The 17,269-nt window shown below is 32.7% G+C and overlaps 1 protein-coding gene across 1 annotated transcript in view; it reads left to right on the top strand.

The window, feature by feature from the left end:
• Positions 1-17,269, top strand: part of LOC101864023 — a gene marked incomplete at its 5' end in the record, with an annotated part of 88,706 nt that overhangs the window by 2,778 nt on the left and 68,659 nt on the right. Inside the window, 5 exon segments of the mRNA XM_013088570.2 lie at positions 1,214-1,279; positions 4,950-5,015; positions 8,972-9,037; positions 12,445-12,510; positions 15,644-15,709. Of these exon segments, the coding sequence (XP_012944024.1) occupies positions 1,214-1,279; positions 4,950-5,015; positions 8,972-9,037; positions 12,445-12,510; positions 15,644-15,709 (330 nt within the window).

Below are 17,269 nucleotides of genomic sequence, written 5' to 3'. Positions count from 1 at the left end.
TTAAAAAATCTGATTTAAATTTAAAAAATCGATTTTTTTGATTTTTTAAATAAAAATTTAAAAAATCACCAACCCTGTTTCCAAGGACTATGGAAATCATCAAGCTTTGGGGGCCATTTTATCGCTATTTTTACCTCTGAAATCGGGCAACCCCACGTTGTTCAATTGCAGATGTCGACTTCTATATAAGATAGATGAGTATCTTATTCATAGAAAGATATACAAATGAACAAGCTTTACGAATGATACCAATAACCCCACATGCCCAAAAATTGACGAGCGCCTGATTCCACTGTGACCTGACACACATTTTAAATTAAGTTTTTACTAAGATGATTTTTGAAGTCCAAAGCACAAATAAATCAACTTTGATTGATATCAATGTTGTTAACAGAAAATGATCGTATGAAATATAAAATGAAGCGCAATAATTTAATTAATGTTAAACATTTACCTTTTTGCCACGGCTTGAGGTATCACCGATGCTTGATTCCTTGTCAGTCAAATTGCTTTTGCAAAAAATGACCAAATATTTTTTTTAATGGGCTCTACTTGCCAATTAAAATTTCTGGTCTGAAGATGTAACACACGAAACAAAAAAAGATGTAACACACGTAACATTTACTTTTGACTATATTTCATGAAGTTAAAGTCTTTTTTCTTTATAAAGCTGGAAAAATGCTCAGCATTCATTTACAAAGAGTGTATAAAAAATTATCTTGGCTCTGCCTGACAACTTTGAAGAAATTTGGTACAGTCTGCAGAGAAGTAGAATGAAGCATTTTCTTCTCATAGCACACGTAACGGCCACTTCATCATCATGTCAGTCAAAAGTTACTTCTTAAATGACTTGCAAAGGTACAACAGTTCAAACTGACTTTATGTCTTTCTCAAGGAACAATGCTTTTGTTCCTGACACGCATGTTCTTGTAACAAATCTCTTTTAAAGACGTGAAAGTAGATCCCAGATGTAACACATGTAACATGGAATGGGCCATTATATAATTAAGATTCCAACAGTGTTCGACATTATAAAGGAATTTTCGCCTTTTATGATTCTCTGAGAAAGAACAAAGCTTGTTTGTTACGTTTTCTTTACTCTTACTTTTCTGTGTCATTCTCTATATGGCTATTATATTACTCTTTACAAATGCATGCAATGTGTTGTTTGACTCTCCAAGTGGGAATTTTGTTGTTTTAATTTCTGCCTCAGGTCAACAAGAAAGTGGGCAGTCAAATAAAGGTTATGATGTAGCAGTTGGGGATAAGTCACTTTCAGGTATGTATACATTATGCTGAACAGCCTCCCCTGCCCCGCCCACCCCTTTCCCTGTTGACGATGTATGCTGTGCAATAGAATACAACCTAGGCCTACAGACAATCTGCAGGAAAAAAAGCCCCAGAGGTCCCTTGACAAAGTACAGAATCAAGCTAGAGTTGTTACATTGATTTCAGTTTTTAAGGTCAACTGTAGCTAATGAAATACATACGAACCACGAACCCTTAGACCTGCGGAGAGAGGCAGCAGTAGTGGAGATGAGTGAGCGCTACAAGAGACTAGACAAACCACCCAAACAAAGCTCATTGAACAGAGGCGACCGGCGAAATTGAGAAATTATAACATTAAATCATGCACAAATATGGAAAAGGTGAGATTTGTTTATTTTGTAAAAAAAAAAAGGTATAAAATAACCAACTATCACACACATGAAAAAATCCAAGGACAAACTAATATCTAGCCATTAGAAAACGGCTGCATGAAGGGCTTATGATTTTTTGGGGGATAGTTTTAATGCCTTTATGGTAGCTTCAGTGTATGAACTACATTTAGTCTAAATTTATGAAAATCCTAGCGTGAATCAAGATTGCCAAAATAGTTTAATGTGTGTACTAAGTGTGGGCTGCCACCTTAATTTGTGTTGTCTTTCTCGATGTTGTCAAGCTGTGATTAGTGACATGAATACGATGGCAAACTTAAGTCATTCCATAGCCAAAGAAAAATTTGTTTTGATTGATGTTCAACAATAATTGTTTTAAGTATATAGTCTCTCTCTCTCTCTCTCTCTCTCTCTCTCTCTCTCTCTCTCTCTCTCTCTCTTCCCGAACCATGCACCAGTACTGGAAAAAGGTCACTAATAAATATGTGAAGCATCATGGTGAAATCAGGCGCTTGTCAAAAAAATAAAATCGAAGATGTCAGGGCTTTCCGTCAGTATTCAGTATAGCAATTTTTATCAAATATTTTTTTTTTTGTCTCAACACCTTTTATGTCCATTTAAAAACACATTTTTTGGGTGGATTTTACTGAAAAATGTTGACTAAAGGCACAAAAAATGTAAATTTTCAGTTTCCAAGCAGGGTTGGGTTGATTTAAATCAGTTGATTTTTTTAATTTAAATCAACTTGATTTTTAAAATAAAAATCAGTGATTTAAATCACTTAAAAATTTTTTTATTTTTATTCAGTTTTTACATATTTCAACATTCAGAATTCCTTTCCTAGGTTTCATAAAACAGACATAAGGTTTTGTACACTAATATAATCATGCTTAAAAGTCTGCTTTACCCCCTTTCACTGTAAAATAATACAATATTCAATTTACTTTTTTTCCCATAATTGAAATCAGAGCTGGGTTGATTTAAATCAGTTGATTTTTTTTATTTTAATCAACTTGATTTTGTGATTTAAATCACTTTTTTAAAATGTATTCTGTTTTTACATATTTAAACATTCAGAATTCCTTTCCTTGGTTTTATTTAACAGATATAAGGTTTAGTAGACTAATATAATCATGCTTAAAAGTCTGCTTTCCCCCCTGTCACTATGAAATAATACAGTATTCAATTTTCTTTCTTTTCATAATTGAAAACCAGGGTTGGGTTAATTTAAATCAGGTCGATTTAAATCAGTTGATTTTTACAAATTTAAATCAACTTGATTTTAAAAATAAACCTCAGTGATTTAAATCACTTTTTAAAAATGTATTATTTTTACGTCTTTAAACATTCATAATTCCTTTCCTTGGTTTTATAAAACAGATATAAGGTTTAGTAGACTAATATAATCATGCTTAAAAGTCTGCTTTCCCCCCTGTCACTATGAAATAATACAGTATTCAATTTTCTTTCTTTTCATAATTGAAAACCAGGGTTGGGTTAATTTAAATCAGGTCGATTTAAATCAGTTGATTTTTACAAATTTAAATCAACTTGATTTTAAAAATAAACCTCAGTGATTTAAATCACTTTTTAAAAATGTATTATTTTTACGTCTTTAAACATTCATAATTCCTTTCCTTGGTTTTATAAAACAGATATAAGGTTTAGTAGACTAATATAATCATGCTTAAAAGTCTGCTTCCCCCCCTGTCACTGTAAGTAGTAAATTAATACAGTATTCAATTTACTTTTTTTCATAATTGAAATTAGCATTTTCTTTTTCTTTTTAGACAAACACAAGCGCGCACACACACACACGCACACTGTAATAAAATACAAGTTTATCTATGCATAATTACCCCCTCCCCCGCTTTCCTTTTAGACTGACATTTTCTTCATTTTTTGTCTGTAGCCATAATTCACTGATAATAGCAGATTAAGGCTTTCTTTTGCAGTTGCTTATATTAATCATTAGTTAAAATAAAGACAATGCATTCTGCACTAAAAGAACATACTTTTAGCCACCAAAAATCCCAAACTGTGTCGACATTTTTAAAAAAATCAAAAAAATCCAATTTAAATTTAAAAAATCTGATTTAAATTTAAAAAATCGATTTTTTTGATTTTTTAAATAAAAATTTAAAAAATCACCAACCCTGTTTCCAAGGACTATGGAAATCATCAAGCTTTGGGGGCCATTTTATCGCTATTTTTACCTCTGAAATCGGGCAACCCCACGTTGTTCAATTGCAGATGTCGACTTCTATATAAGATAGATGAGTATCTTATTCATAGAAAGATATACAAATGAACAAGCTTTACGAATGATACCAATAACCCCACATGCCCAAAAATTGACGAGCGCCTGATTCCACTGTGACCTGACACACATTTTAAATTAAGTTTTTACTAAGATGATTTTTGAAGTCCAAAGCACAAATAAATCAACTTTGATTGATATCAATGTTGTTAACAGAAAATGATCGTATGAAATATAAAATGAAGCGCAATAATTTAATTAATGTTAAACATTTACCTTTTTGCCACGGCTTGAGGTATCACCGATGCTTGATTCCTTGTCAGTCAAATTGCTTTTGCAAAAAATGACCAAATATTTTTTTTAATGGGCTCTACTTGCCAATTAAAATTTCTGGTCTGAAGATGTAACACACGAAACAAAAAAAGATGTAACACACGTAACATTTACTTTTGACTATATTTCATGAAGTTAAAGTCTTTTTTCTTTATAAAGCTGGAAAAATGCTCAGCATTTACAAAGAGTGTATAAAAAATTATCTTGGCTCTGCCTGACAACTTTGAAGAAATTTGGTACAGTCTGCAGAGAAGTAGAATGAAGCATTTTCTTCTCATAGCACACGTAACGGCCACTTCATCATCATGTCAGTCAAAAGTTACTTCTTAAATGACTTGCAAAGGTACAACAGTTCAAACTGACTTTATGTCTTTCTCAAGGAACAATGCTTTTGTTCCTGACACGCATGTTCTTGTAACAAATCTCTTTTAAAGACGTGAAAGTAGATCCCAGATGTAACACATGTAACATGGAATGGGCCATTATATAATTAAGATTCCAACAGTGTTCGACATTATAAAGGAATTTTCGCCTTTTATGATTCTCTGAGAAAGAACAAAGCTTGTTTGTTACGTTTTCTTTACTCTTACTTTTCTGTGTCATTCTCTATATGGCTATTATATTACTCTTTACAAATGCATGCAATGTGTTGTTTGACTCTCCAAGTGGGAATTTTGTTGTTTTAATTTCTGCCTCAGGTCAACAAGAAAGTGGGCAGTCAAATAAAGGTTATGATGTAGCAGTTGGGGATAAGTCACTTTCAGGTATGTATACATTATGCTGAACAGCCTCCCCTGCCCCGCCCACCCCTTTCCCTGTTGACGATGTATGCTGTGCAATAGAATACAACCTAGGCCTACAGACAATCTGCAGGAAAAAAAGCCCCAGAGGTCCCTTGACAAAGTACAGAATCAAGCTAGAGTTGTTACATTGATTTCAGTTTTTAAGGTCAACTGTAGCTAATGAAATACATACGAACCACGAACCCTTAGACCTGCGGAGAGAGGCAGCAGTAGTGGAGATGAGTGAGCGCTACAAGAGACTAGACAAACCACCCAAACAAAGCTCATTGAACAGAGGCGACCGGCGAAATTGAGAAATTATAACATTAAATCATGCACAAATATGGAAAAGGTGAGATTTGTTTATTTTGTAAAAAAAAAAAGGTATAAAATAACCAACTATCACACACATGAAAAAATCCAAGGACAAACTAATATCTAGCCATTAGAAAACGGCTGCATGAAGGGCTTATGATTTTTTGGGGGATAGTTTTAATGCCTTTATGGTAGCTTCAGTGTATGAACTACATTTAGTCTAAATTTATGAAAATCCTAGCGTGAATCAAGATTGCCAAAATAGTTTAATGTGTGTACTAAGTGTGGGCTGCCACCTCAATTTGTGTTGTCTTTCTCAATGTTTTCAAGCTCTGAGTGGTGGTTATGAATACGATGGCAAACTTAAGTCATTCCATAGACAAAGAAAGATTTGTTTTGATTGATGTTCAACAATAATTGTTTTAAGTATATAGTCTCTCTCTCTCTCTCTCTCTCTCTCTCTCTCTCTCTCTCTCTCTCTCTCTTTCTCTCTCTTCCCGAACCATGCACCAGTACTGGAAAAAGGTCACTAATAAATATGTGAAGCATCATGGTGAAATCAGGCGCTTGTCAAAAAAATAAACGAAGATGTCAGGGCTTTCCGTCAGTATTCAGTATAGCAATTTTTATCAAATATTTTTTTTTTTGTCTCAACACCTTTTATGTCCATTTAAAAACACATTTTTTGGGTGGATTTTACTGAAAAATGTTGACTAAAGGCACAAAAAATGTAAATTTTCAGTTTCCAAGCAGGGTTGGGTTGATTTAAATCAGTTGATTTTTTTTATTTAAATCAACTTGATTTTTAAAATAAAAATCAGTGATTTAAATCACTTAAAATTTTTTTTATTTTTATTCAGTTTTTACATATTTCAACATTCAGAATTCCTTTCCTAGGTTTCATAAAACAGACATAAGGTTTTGTACACTAATATAATCATGCTTAAAAGTCTGCTTTACCCCCTTTCACTGTAAAATAATACAATATTCAATTTACTTTTTTTCCCATAATTGAAATCAGAGCTGGGTTGATTTAAATCAGTTGATTTTTTTTATTTTAATCAACTTGATTTTGTGATTTAAATCACTTTTTAAAAATGTATTCTGTTTTTACATATTTAAACATTCAGAATTCCTTTCCTTGGTTTTATTTAACAGATATAAGGTTTAGTAGACTAATATAATCATGCTTAAAAGTCTGCTTTCCCCCCTGTCACTATGAAATAATACAGTATTCAATTTTCTTTCTTTTCATAATTGAAAACCAGGGTTGGGTTAATTTAAATCAGGTCGATTTAAATCAGTTGATTTTTACAAATTTAAATCAACTTGATTTTAAAAATAAACCTCAGTGATTTAAATCACTTTTTAAAAATGTATTATTTTTACGTCTTTAAACATTCATAATTCCTTTCCTTGGTTTTATAAAACAGATATAAGGTTTAGTAGACTAATATAATCATGCTTAAAAGTCTGCTTTCCCCCCTGTCACTATGAAATAATACAGTATTCAATTTTCTTTCTTTTCATAATTGAAAACCAGGGTTGGGTTAATTTAAATCAGGTCGATTTAAATCAGTTGATTTTTACAAATTTAAATCAACTTGATTTTAAAAATAAACCTCAGTGATTTAAATCACTTTTTAAAAATGTATTATTTTTACGTCTTTAAACATTCATAATTCCTTTCCTTGGTTTTATAAAACAGATATAAGGTTTAGTAGACTAATATAATCATGCTTAAAAGTCTGCTTTCCCCCCTGTCACTATGAAATAATACAGTATTCAATTTTCTTTCTTTTCATAATTGAAAACCAGGGTTGGGTTAATTTAAATCAGGTCGATTTAAATCAGTTGATTTTTACAAATTTAAATCAACTTGATTTTAAAAATAAACCTCAGTGATTTAAATCACTTTTTAAAAATGTATTATTTTTACGTCTTTAAACATTCATAATTCCTTTCCTTGGTTTTATAAAACAGATATAAGGTTTAGTAGACTAATATAATCATGCTTAAAAGTCTGCTTCCCCCCCTGTCACTGTAAGTAGTAAATTAATACAGTATTCAATTTACTTTTTTTCATAATTGAAATTAGCATTTTCTTTTTCTTTTTAGACAAACACAAGCGCGCACACACACACACGCACACTGTAATAAAATACAAGTTTATCTATGCATAATTACCCCCTCCCCCGCTTTCCTTTTAGACTGACATTTTCTTCATTTTTTGTCTGTAGCCATAATTCACTGATAATAGCAGATTAAGGCTTTCTTTTGCAGTTGCTTATATTAATCATTAGTTAAAATAAAGACAATGCATTCTGCACTAAAAGAACATACTTTTAGCCACCAAAAATCCCAAACTGTGTCGACATTTTTAAAAAAATCAAAAAAATCCAATTTAAATTTAAAAAATCTGATTTAAATTTAAAAAATCGATTTTTTTGATTTTTTAAATAAAAATTTAAAAAATCACCAACCCTGTTTCCAAGGACTATGGAAATCATCAAGCTTTGGGGGCCATTTTATCGCTATTTTTACCTCTGAAATCGGGCAACCCCACGTTGTTCAATTGCAGATGTCGACTTCTATATAAGATAGATGAGTATCTTATTCATAGAAAGATATACAAATGAACAAGCTTTACGAATGATACCAATAACCCCACATGCCCAAAAATTGACGAGCGCCTGATTCCACTGTGACCTGACACACATTTTAAATTAAGTTTTTACTAAGATGATTTTTGAAGTCCAAAGCACAAATAAATCAACTTTGATTGATATCAATGTTGTTAACAGAAAATGATCGTATGAAATATAAAATGAAGCGCAATAATTTAATTAATGTTAAACATTTACCTTTTTGCCACGGCTTGAGGTATCACCGATGCTTGATTCCTTGTCAGTCAAATTGCTTTTGCAAAAAATGACCAAATATTTTTTTTAATGGGCTCTACTTGCCAATTAAAATTTCTGGTCTGAAGATGTAACACACGAAACAAAAAAAGATGTAACACACGTAACATTTACTTTTGACTATATTTCATGAAGTTAAAGTCTTTTTTCTTTATAAAGCTGGAAAAATGCTCAGCATTCATTTACAAAGAGTGTATAAAAAATTATCTTGGCTCTGCCTGACAACTTTGAAGAAATTTGGTACAGTCTGCAGAGAAGTAGAATGAAGCATTTTCTTCTCATAGCACACGTAACGGCCACTTCATCATCATGTCAGTCAAAAGTTACTTCTTAAATGACTTGCAAAGGTACAACAGTTCAAACTGACTTTATGTCTTTCTCAAGGAACAATGCTTTTGTTCCTGACACGCATGTTCTTGTAACAAATCTCTTTTAAAGACGTGAAAGTAGATCCCAGATGTAACACATGTAACATGGAATGGGCCATTATATAATTAAGATTCCAACAGTGTTCGACATTATAAAGGAATTTTCGCCTTTTATGATTCTCTGAGAAAGAACAAAGCTTGTTTGTTACGTTTTCTTTACTCTTACTTTTCTGTGTCATTCTCTATATGGCTATTATATTACTCTTTACAAATGCATGCAATGTGTTGTTTGACTCTCCAAGTGGGAATTTTGTTGTTTTAATTTCTGCCTCAGGTCAACAAGAAAGTGGGCAGTCAAATAAAGGTTATGATGTAGCAGTTGGGGATAAGTCACTTTCAGGTATGTATACATTATGCTGAACAGCCTCCCCTGCCCCGCCCACCCCTTTCCCTGTTGACGATGTATGCTGTGCAATAGAATACAACCTAGGCCTACAGACAATCTGCAGGAAAAAAAGCCCCAGAGGTCCCTTGACAAAGTACAGAATCAAGCTAGAGTTGTTACATTGATTTCAGTTTTTAAGGTCAACTGTAGCTAATGAAATACATACGAACCACGAACCCTTAGACCTGCGGAGAGAGGCAGCAGTAGTGGAGATGAGTGAGCGCTACAAGAGACTAGACAAACCACCCAAACAAAGCTCATTGAACAGAGGCGACCGGCGAAATTGAGAAATTATAACATTAAATCATGCACAAATATGGAAAAGGTGAGATTTGTTTATTTTGTAAAAAAAAAAAGGTATAAAATAACCAACTATCACACACATGAAAAAATCCAAGGACAAACTAATATCTAGCCATTAGAAAACGGCTGCATGAAGGGCTTATGATTTTTTGGGGGATAGTTTTAATGCCTTTATGGTAGCTTCAGTGTATGAACTACATTTAGTCTAAATTTATGAAAATCCTAGCGTGAATCAAGATTGCCAAAATAGTTTAATGTGTGTACTAAGTGTGGGCTGCCACCTTAATTTGTGTTGTCTTTCTCGATGTTGTCAAGCTGTGATTAGTGACATGAATACGATGGCAAACTTAAGTCATTCCATAGCCAAAGAAAAATTTGTTTTGATTGATGTTCAACAATAATTGTTTTAAGTATATAGTCTCTCTCTCTCTCTCTCTCTCTCTCTCTCTCTCTCTCTCTCTCTCTCTCTTTCTCTCTCTTCCCGAACCATGCACCAGTACTGGAAAAAGGTCACTAATAAATATGTGAAGCATCATGGTGAAATCAGGCGCTTGTCAAAAAAATAAAATCGAAGATGTCAGGGCTTTCCGTCAGTATTCAGTATAGCAATTTTTATCAAATATTTTTTTTTTTGTCTCAACACCTTTTATGTCCATTTAAAAACACATTTTTTGGGTGGATTTTACTGAAAAATGTTGACTAAAGGCACAAAAAATGTAAATTTTCAGTTTCCAAGCAGGGTTGGGTTGATTTAAATCAGTTGATTTTTTTAATTTAAATCAACTTGATTTTTAAAATAAAAATCAGTGATTTAAATCACTTAAAATTTTTTTTATTTTTATTCAGTTTTTACATATTTCAACATTCAGAATTCCTTTCCTAGGTTTCATAAAACAGACATAAGGTTTTGTACACTAATATAATCATGCTTAAAAGTCTGCTTTACCCCCTTTCACTGTAAAATAATACAATATTCAATTTACTTTTTTTCCCATAATTGAAATCAGAGCTGGGTTGATTTAAATCAGTTGATTTTTTTTATTTTAATCAACTTGATTTTGTGATTTAAATCACTTTTTTAAAATGTATTCTGTTTTTACATATTTAAACATTCAGAATTCCTTTCCTTGGTTTTATTTAACAGATATAAGGTTTAGTAGACTAATATAATCATGCTTAAAAGTCTGCTTTCCCCCCTGTCACTATGAAATAATACAGTATTCAATTTTCTTTCTTTTCATAATTGAAAACCAGGGTTGGGTTAATTTAAATCAGGTCGATTTAAATCAGTTGATTTTTACAAATTTAAATCAACTTGATTTTAAAAATAAACCTCAGTGATTTAAATCACTTTTTAAAAATGTATTATTTTTACGTCTTTAAACATTCATAATTCCTTTCCTTGGTTTTATAAAACAGATATAAGGTTTAGTAGACTAATATAATCATGCTTAAAAGTCTGCTTCCCCCCCTGTCACTGTAAGTAGTAAATTAATACAGTATTCAATTTACTTTTTTTCATAATTGAAATTAGCATTTTCTTTTTCTTTTTAGACAAACACAAGCGCGCACACACACACACGCACACTGTAATAAAATACAAGTTTATCTATGCATAATTACCCCCTCCCCCGCTTTCCTTTTAGACTGACATTTTCTTCATTTTTTGTCTGTAGCCATAATTCACTGATAATAGCAGATTAAGGCTTTCTTTTGCAGTTGCTTATATTAATCATTAGTTAAAATAAAGACAATGCATTCTGCACTAAAAGAACATACTTTTAGCCACCAAAAATCCCAAACTGTGTCGACATTTTTAAAAAAATCAAAAAAATCCAATTTAAATTTAAAAAATCTGATTTAAATTTAAAAAATCGATTTTTTTGATTTTTTAAATAAAAATTTAAAAAATCACCAACCCTGTTTCCAAGGACTATGGAAATCATCAAGCTTTGGGGGCCATTTTATCGCTATTTTTACCTCTGAAATCGGGCAACCCCACGTTGTTCAATTGCAGATGTCGACTTCTATATAAGATAGATGAGTATCTTATTCATAGAAAGATATACAAATGAACAAGCTTTACGAATGATACCAATAACCCCACATGCCCAAAAATTGACGAGCGCCTGATTCCACTGTGACCTGACACACATTTTAAATTAAGTTTTTACTAAGATGATTTTTGAAGTCCAAAGCACAAATAAATCAACTTTGATTGATATCAATGTTGTTAACAGAAAATGATCGTATGAAATATAAAATGAAGCGCAATAATTTAATTAATGTTAAACATTTACCTTTTTGCCACGGCTTGAGGTATCACCGATGCTTGATTCCTTGTCAGTCAAATTGCTTTTGCAAAAAATGACCAAATATTTTTTTTAATGGGCTCTACTTGCCAATTAAAATTTCTGGTCTGAAGATGTAACACACGAAACAAAAAAAGATGTAACACACGTAACATTTACTTTTGACTATATTTCATGAAGTTAAAGTCTTTTTTCTTTATAAAGCTGGAAAAATGCTCAGCATTCATTTACAAAGAGTGTATAAAAAATTATCTTGGCTCTGCCTGACAACTTTGAAGAAATTTGGTACAGTCTGCAGAGAAGTAGAATGAAGCATTTTCTTCTCATAGCACACGTAACGGCCACTTCATCATCATGTCAGTCAAAAGTTACTTCTTAAATGACTTGCAAAGGTACAACAGTTCAAACTGACTTTATGTCTTTCTCAAGGAACAATGCTTTTGTTCCTGACACGCATGTTCTTGTAACAAATCTCTTTTAAAGACGTGAAAGTAGATCCCAGATGTAACACATGTAACATGGAATGGGCCATTATATAATTAAGATTCCAACAGTGTTCGACATTATAAAGGAATTTTCGCCTTTTATGATTCTCTGAGAAAGAACAAAGCTTGTTTGTTACGTTTTCTTTACTCTTACTTTTCTGTGTCATTCTCTATATGGCTATTATATTACTCTTTACAAATGCATGCAATGTGTTGTTTGACTCTCCAAGTGGGAATTTTGTTGTTTTAATTTCTGCCTCAGGTCAACAAGAAAGTGGGCAGTCAAATAAAGGTTATGATGTAGCAGTTGGGGATAAGTCACTTTCAGGTATGTATACATTATGCTGAACAGCCTCCCCTGCCCCGCCCACCCCTTTCCCTGTTGACGATGTATGCTGTGCAATAGAATACAACCTAGGCCTACAGACAATCTGCAGGAAAAAAAGCCCCAGAGGTCCCTTGACAAAGTACAGAATCAAGCTAGAGTTGTTACATTGATTTCAGTTTTTAAGGTCAACTGTAGCTAATGAAATACATACGAACCACGAACCCTTAGACCTGCGGAGAGAGGCAGCAGTAGTGGAGATGAGTGAGCGCTACAAGAGACTAGACAAACCACCCAAACAAAGCTCATTGAACAGAGGCGACCGGCGAAATTGAGAAATTATAACATTAAATCATGCACAAATATGGAAAAGGTGAGATTTGTTTATTTTGTAAAAAAAAAAAGGTATAAAATAACCAACTATCACACACATGAAAAAATCCAAGGACAAACTAATATCTAGCCATTAGAAAACGGCTGCATGAAGGGCTTATGATTTTTTGGGGGATAGTTTTAATGCCTTTATGGTAGCTTCAGTGTATGAACTACATTTAGTCTAAATTTATGAAAATCCTAGCGTGAATCAAGATTGCCAAAATAGTTTAATGTGTGTACTAAGTGTGGGCTGCCACCTTAATTTGTGTTGTCTTTCTCGATGTTGTCAAGCTGTGATTAGTGACATGAATACGATGGCAAACTTAAGTCATTCCATAGCCAAAGAAAAATTTGTTTTGATTGATGTTCAACAATAATTGTTTTAAGTATATAGTCTCTCTCTCTCTCTCTCTCTCTCTCTCTCTCTCTCTCTCTCTCTCTCTCTTTCTCTCTCTTCCCGAACCATGCACCAGTACTGGAAAAAGGTCACTAATAAATATGTGAAGCATCATGGTGAAATCAGGCGCTTGTCAAAAAAATAAAATCGAAGATGTCAGGGCTTTCCGTCAGTATTCAGTATAGCAATTTTTATCAAATATTTTTTTTTTTGTCTCAACACCTTTTATGTCCATTTAAAAACACATTTTTTGGGTGGATTTTACTGAAAAATGTTGACTAAAGGCACAAAAAATGTAAATTTTCAGTTTCCAAGCAGGGTTGGGTTGATTTAAATCAGTTGATTTTTTTTATTTAAATCAACTTGATTTTTTAAGTAAAAATCAGTGATTTAAATCACTTAAAAATTTTTTTATTTTTATTCAGTTTTTACATATTTCAACATTCAGAATTCCTTTCCTAGGTTTCATAAAACAGACATAAGGTTTTGTACACTAATATAATCATGCTTAAAAGTCTGCTTTACCCCCTTTCACTGTAAAATAATACAATATTCAATTTACTTTTTTTTCCCATAATTGAAATCAGAGCTGGGTTGATTTAAATCAGTTGATTTTTTTTATTTTAATCAACTTGATTTTGTGATTTAAATCACTTTTTAAAAATGTATTCTGTTTTTACATATTTAAACATTCAGAATTCCTTTCCTTGGTTTTATTTAACAGATATAAGGTTTAGTAGACTAATATAATCATGCTTAAAAGTCTGCTTCCCCCCCTGTCACTGTAAGTAGTAAATTAATACAGTATTCAATTTACTTTTTTTCATAATTGAAATTAGCATTTTCTTTTTCTTTTTAGACAAACACAAGCGCGCACACACACACACGCACACTGTAATAAAATACAAGTTTATCTATGCATAATTACCCCCTCCCCCGCTTTCCTTTTAGACTGACATTTTCTTCATTTTTTGTCTGTAGCCATAATTCACTGATAATAGCAGATTAAGGCTTTCTTTTGCAGTTGCTTATATTAATCATTAGTTAAAATAAAGACAATGCATTCTGCACTAAAAGAACATACTTTTAGCCACCAAAAATCCCAAACTGTGTCGACATTTTTAAAAAAATCAAAAAAATCCAATTTAAATTTAAAAAATCTGATTTAAATTTAAAAAATCGATTTTTTTGATTTTTTAAATAAAAATTTAAAAAATCACCAACCCTGTTTCCAAGGACTATGGAAATCATCAAGCTTTGGGGGCCATTTTATCGCTATTTTTACCTCTGAAATCGGGCAACCCCACGTTGTTCAATTGCAGATGTCGACTTCTATATAAGATAGATGAGTATCTTATTCATAGAAAGATATACAAATGAACAAGCTTTACGAATGATACCAATAACCCCACATGCCCAAAAATTGACGAGCGCCTGATTCCACTGTGACCTGACACACATTTTAAATTAAGTTTTTACTAAGATGATTTTTGAAGTCCAAAGCACAAATAAATCAACTTTGATTGATATCAATGTTGTTAACAGAAAATGATCGTATGAAATATAAAATGAAGCGCAATAATTTAATTAATGTTAAACATTTACCTTTTTGCCACGGCTTGAGGTATCACCGATGCTTGATTCCTTGTCAGTCAAATTGCTTTTGCAAAAAATGACCAAATATTTTTTTTAATGGGCTCTACTTGCCAATTAAAATTTCTGGTCTGAAGATGTAACACACGAAACAAAAAAAGATGTAACACACGTAACATTTACTTTTGACTATATTTCATGAAGTTAAAGTCTTTTTTCTTTATAAAGCTGGAAAAATGCTCAGCATTCATTTACAAAGAGTGTATAAAAAATTATCTTGGCTCTGCCTGACAACTTTGAAGAAATTTGGTACAGTCTGCAGAGAAGTAGAATGAAGCATTTTCTTCTCATAGCACACGTAACGGCCACTTCATCATCATGTCAGTCAAAAGTTACTTCTTAAATGACTTGCAAAGGTACAACAGTTCAAACTGACTTTATGTCTTTCTCAAGGAACAATGCTTTTGTTCCTGACACGCATGTTCTTGTAACAAATCTCTTTTAAAGACGTGAAAGTAGATCCCAGATGTAACACATGTAACATGGAATGGGCCATTATATAATTAAGATTCCAACAGTGTTCGACATTATAAAGGAATTTTCGCCTTTTATGATTCTCTGAGAAAGAACAAAGCTTGTTTGTTACGTTTTCTTTACTCTTACTTTTCTGTGTCATTCTCTATATGGCTATTATATTACTCTTTACAAATGCATGCAATGTGTTGTTTGACTCTCCAAGTGGGAATTTTGTTGTTTTAATTTCTGCCTCAGGTCAACAAGAAAGTGGGCAGTCAAATAAAGGTTATGATGTAGCAGTTGGGGATAAGTCACTTTCAGGTATGTATACATTATGCTGAACAGCCTCCCCTGCCCCGCCCACCCCTTTCCCTGTTGACGATGTATGCTGTGCAATAGAATACAACCTAGGCCTACAGACAATCTGCAGGAAAAAAAGCCCCAGAGGTCCCTTGACAAAGTACAGAATCAAGCTAGAGTTGTTACATTGATTTCAGTTTTTAAGGTCAACTGTAGCTAATGAAATACATACGAACCACGAACCCTTAGACCTGCGGAGAGAGGCAGCAGTAGTGGAGATGAGTGAGCGCTACAAGAGACTAGACAAACCACCCAAACAAAGCTCATTGAACAGAGGCGACCGGCGAAATTGAGAAATTATAACATTAAATCATGCACAAATATGGAAAAGGTGAGATTTGTTTATTTTGTAAAAAAAAAAAGGTATAAAATAACCAACTATCACACACATGAAAAAATCCAAGGACAAACTAATATCTAGCCATTAGAAAACGGCTGCATGAAGGGCTTATGATTTTTTGGGGGATAGTTTTAATGCCTTTATGGTAGCTTCAGTGTATGAACTACATTTAGTCTAAATTTATGAAAATCCTAGCGTGAATCAAGATTGCCAAAATAGTTTAATGTGTGTACTAAGTGTGGGCTGCCACCTTAATTTGTGTTGTCTTTCTCGATGTTGTCAAGCTGTGATTGGTGGTATGAATACGATGGCAAACTTAAGTCATTCCATAGACAAAGAAAGATTTGTTTTGATTGATGTTCAACAATAATTGTTTTAAGTATATAGTCTCTCTCTCTCTCTCTCTCTCTCTCTCTCTCTCTCTCTCTCTCTCTCTCTCTCTCTCTCTCTCTCTCTCTCTCTCTCTCTCTCTCTCTCTCTGTGTGCTCATGTGCTGGTTAGATCTACCACTGAATACTTTTTGTGACTTGTGCAATAAACACATGAAGGGTTTCATCACAAAATGCTTTATGTGCAGTTTCGTCAAAGGAAAACATCTGAGAACATGTCAGATTTTATATTAACTTCTATGTCAACTTCAAGATTTCTTTTGTTGGAGCGCTTGGTAGTATTTGATTGCCACTTGCTTTGGAAATTACAGATCATTAATGGTCCTCATAATTAGGACTAATTTCTCTCCCCCCCCCACACACACACACACACACACACAAAACACCTTACATATATTGAGTTGTTTTTCCACTAAATGTCATATAAAGTTTTTTAAAAAAAAGATTTTGGTAGCTTCTTACCGATAGTTGAACACAAAAAGTAGTTCAAAATATTGTGAAGAACATAGAGAAGATGATGAGGATGGTTTTAGCACAGCAGCCACTCACTAAGCGTCTCTTGCCAGAACTCGGGGTTTAAACCATCTTTGAATGCGCAGTCTTAACTCATTCGCTACGTATTATTTTCGGCTTGTGGACAAATTTTTTTTCGGGAGGGCGAATGATATGATGACTAGTGGGCAGTTAAAAGGTCTTTGGGGCCACAAATTCAAATAAATATCAATATATATTATATACCAAAATTTTCAGTATGGTTTTAGAATACATCTGTAATGTTTATTTATGTATTTT

Source organism: Aplysia californica, unplaced genomic scaffold (genome assembly GCF_000002075.1).
Source record: "Aplysia californica isolate F4 #8 unplaced genomic scaffold, AplCal3.0 scaffold00766, whole genome shotgun sequence".
In the NCBI taxonomy this organism is placed as follows: Eukaryota; Metazoa; Mollusca; class Gastropoda; order Aplysiida; family Aplysiidae; genus Aplysia; species Aplysia californica.
Note: the sequence above shows the minus strand (reverse complement) of the source record. Positions and strands in the feature narration are given on the sequence as shown.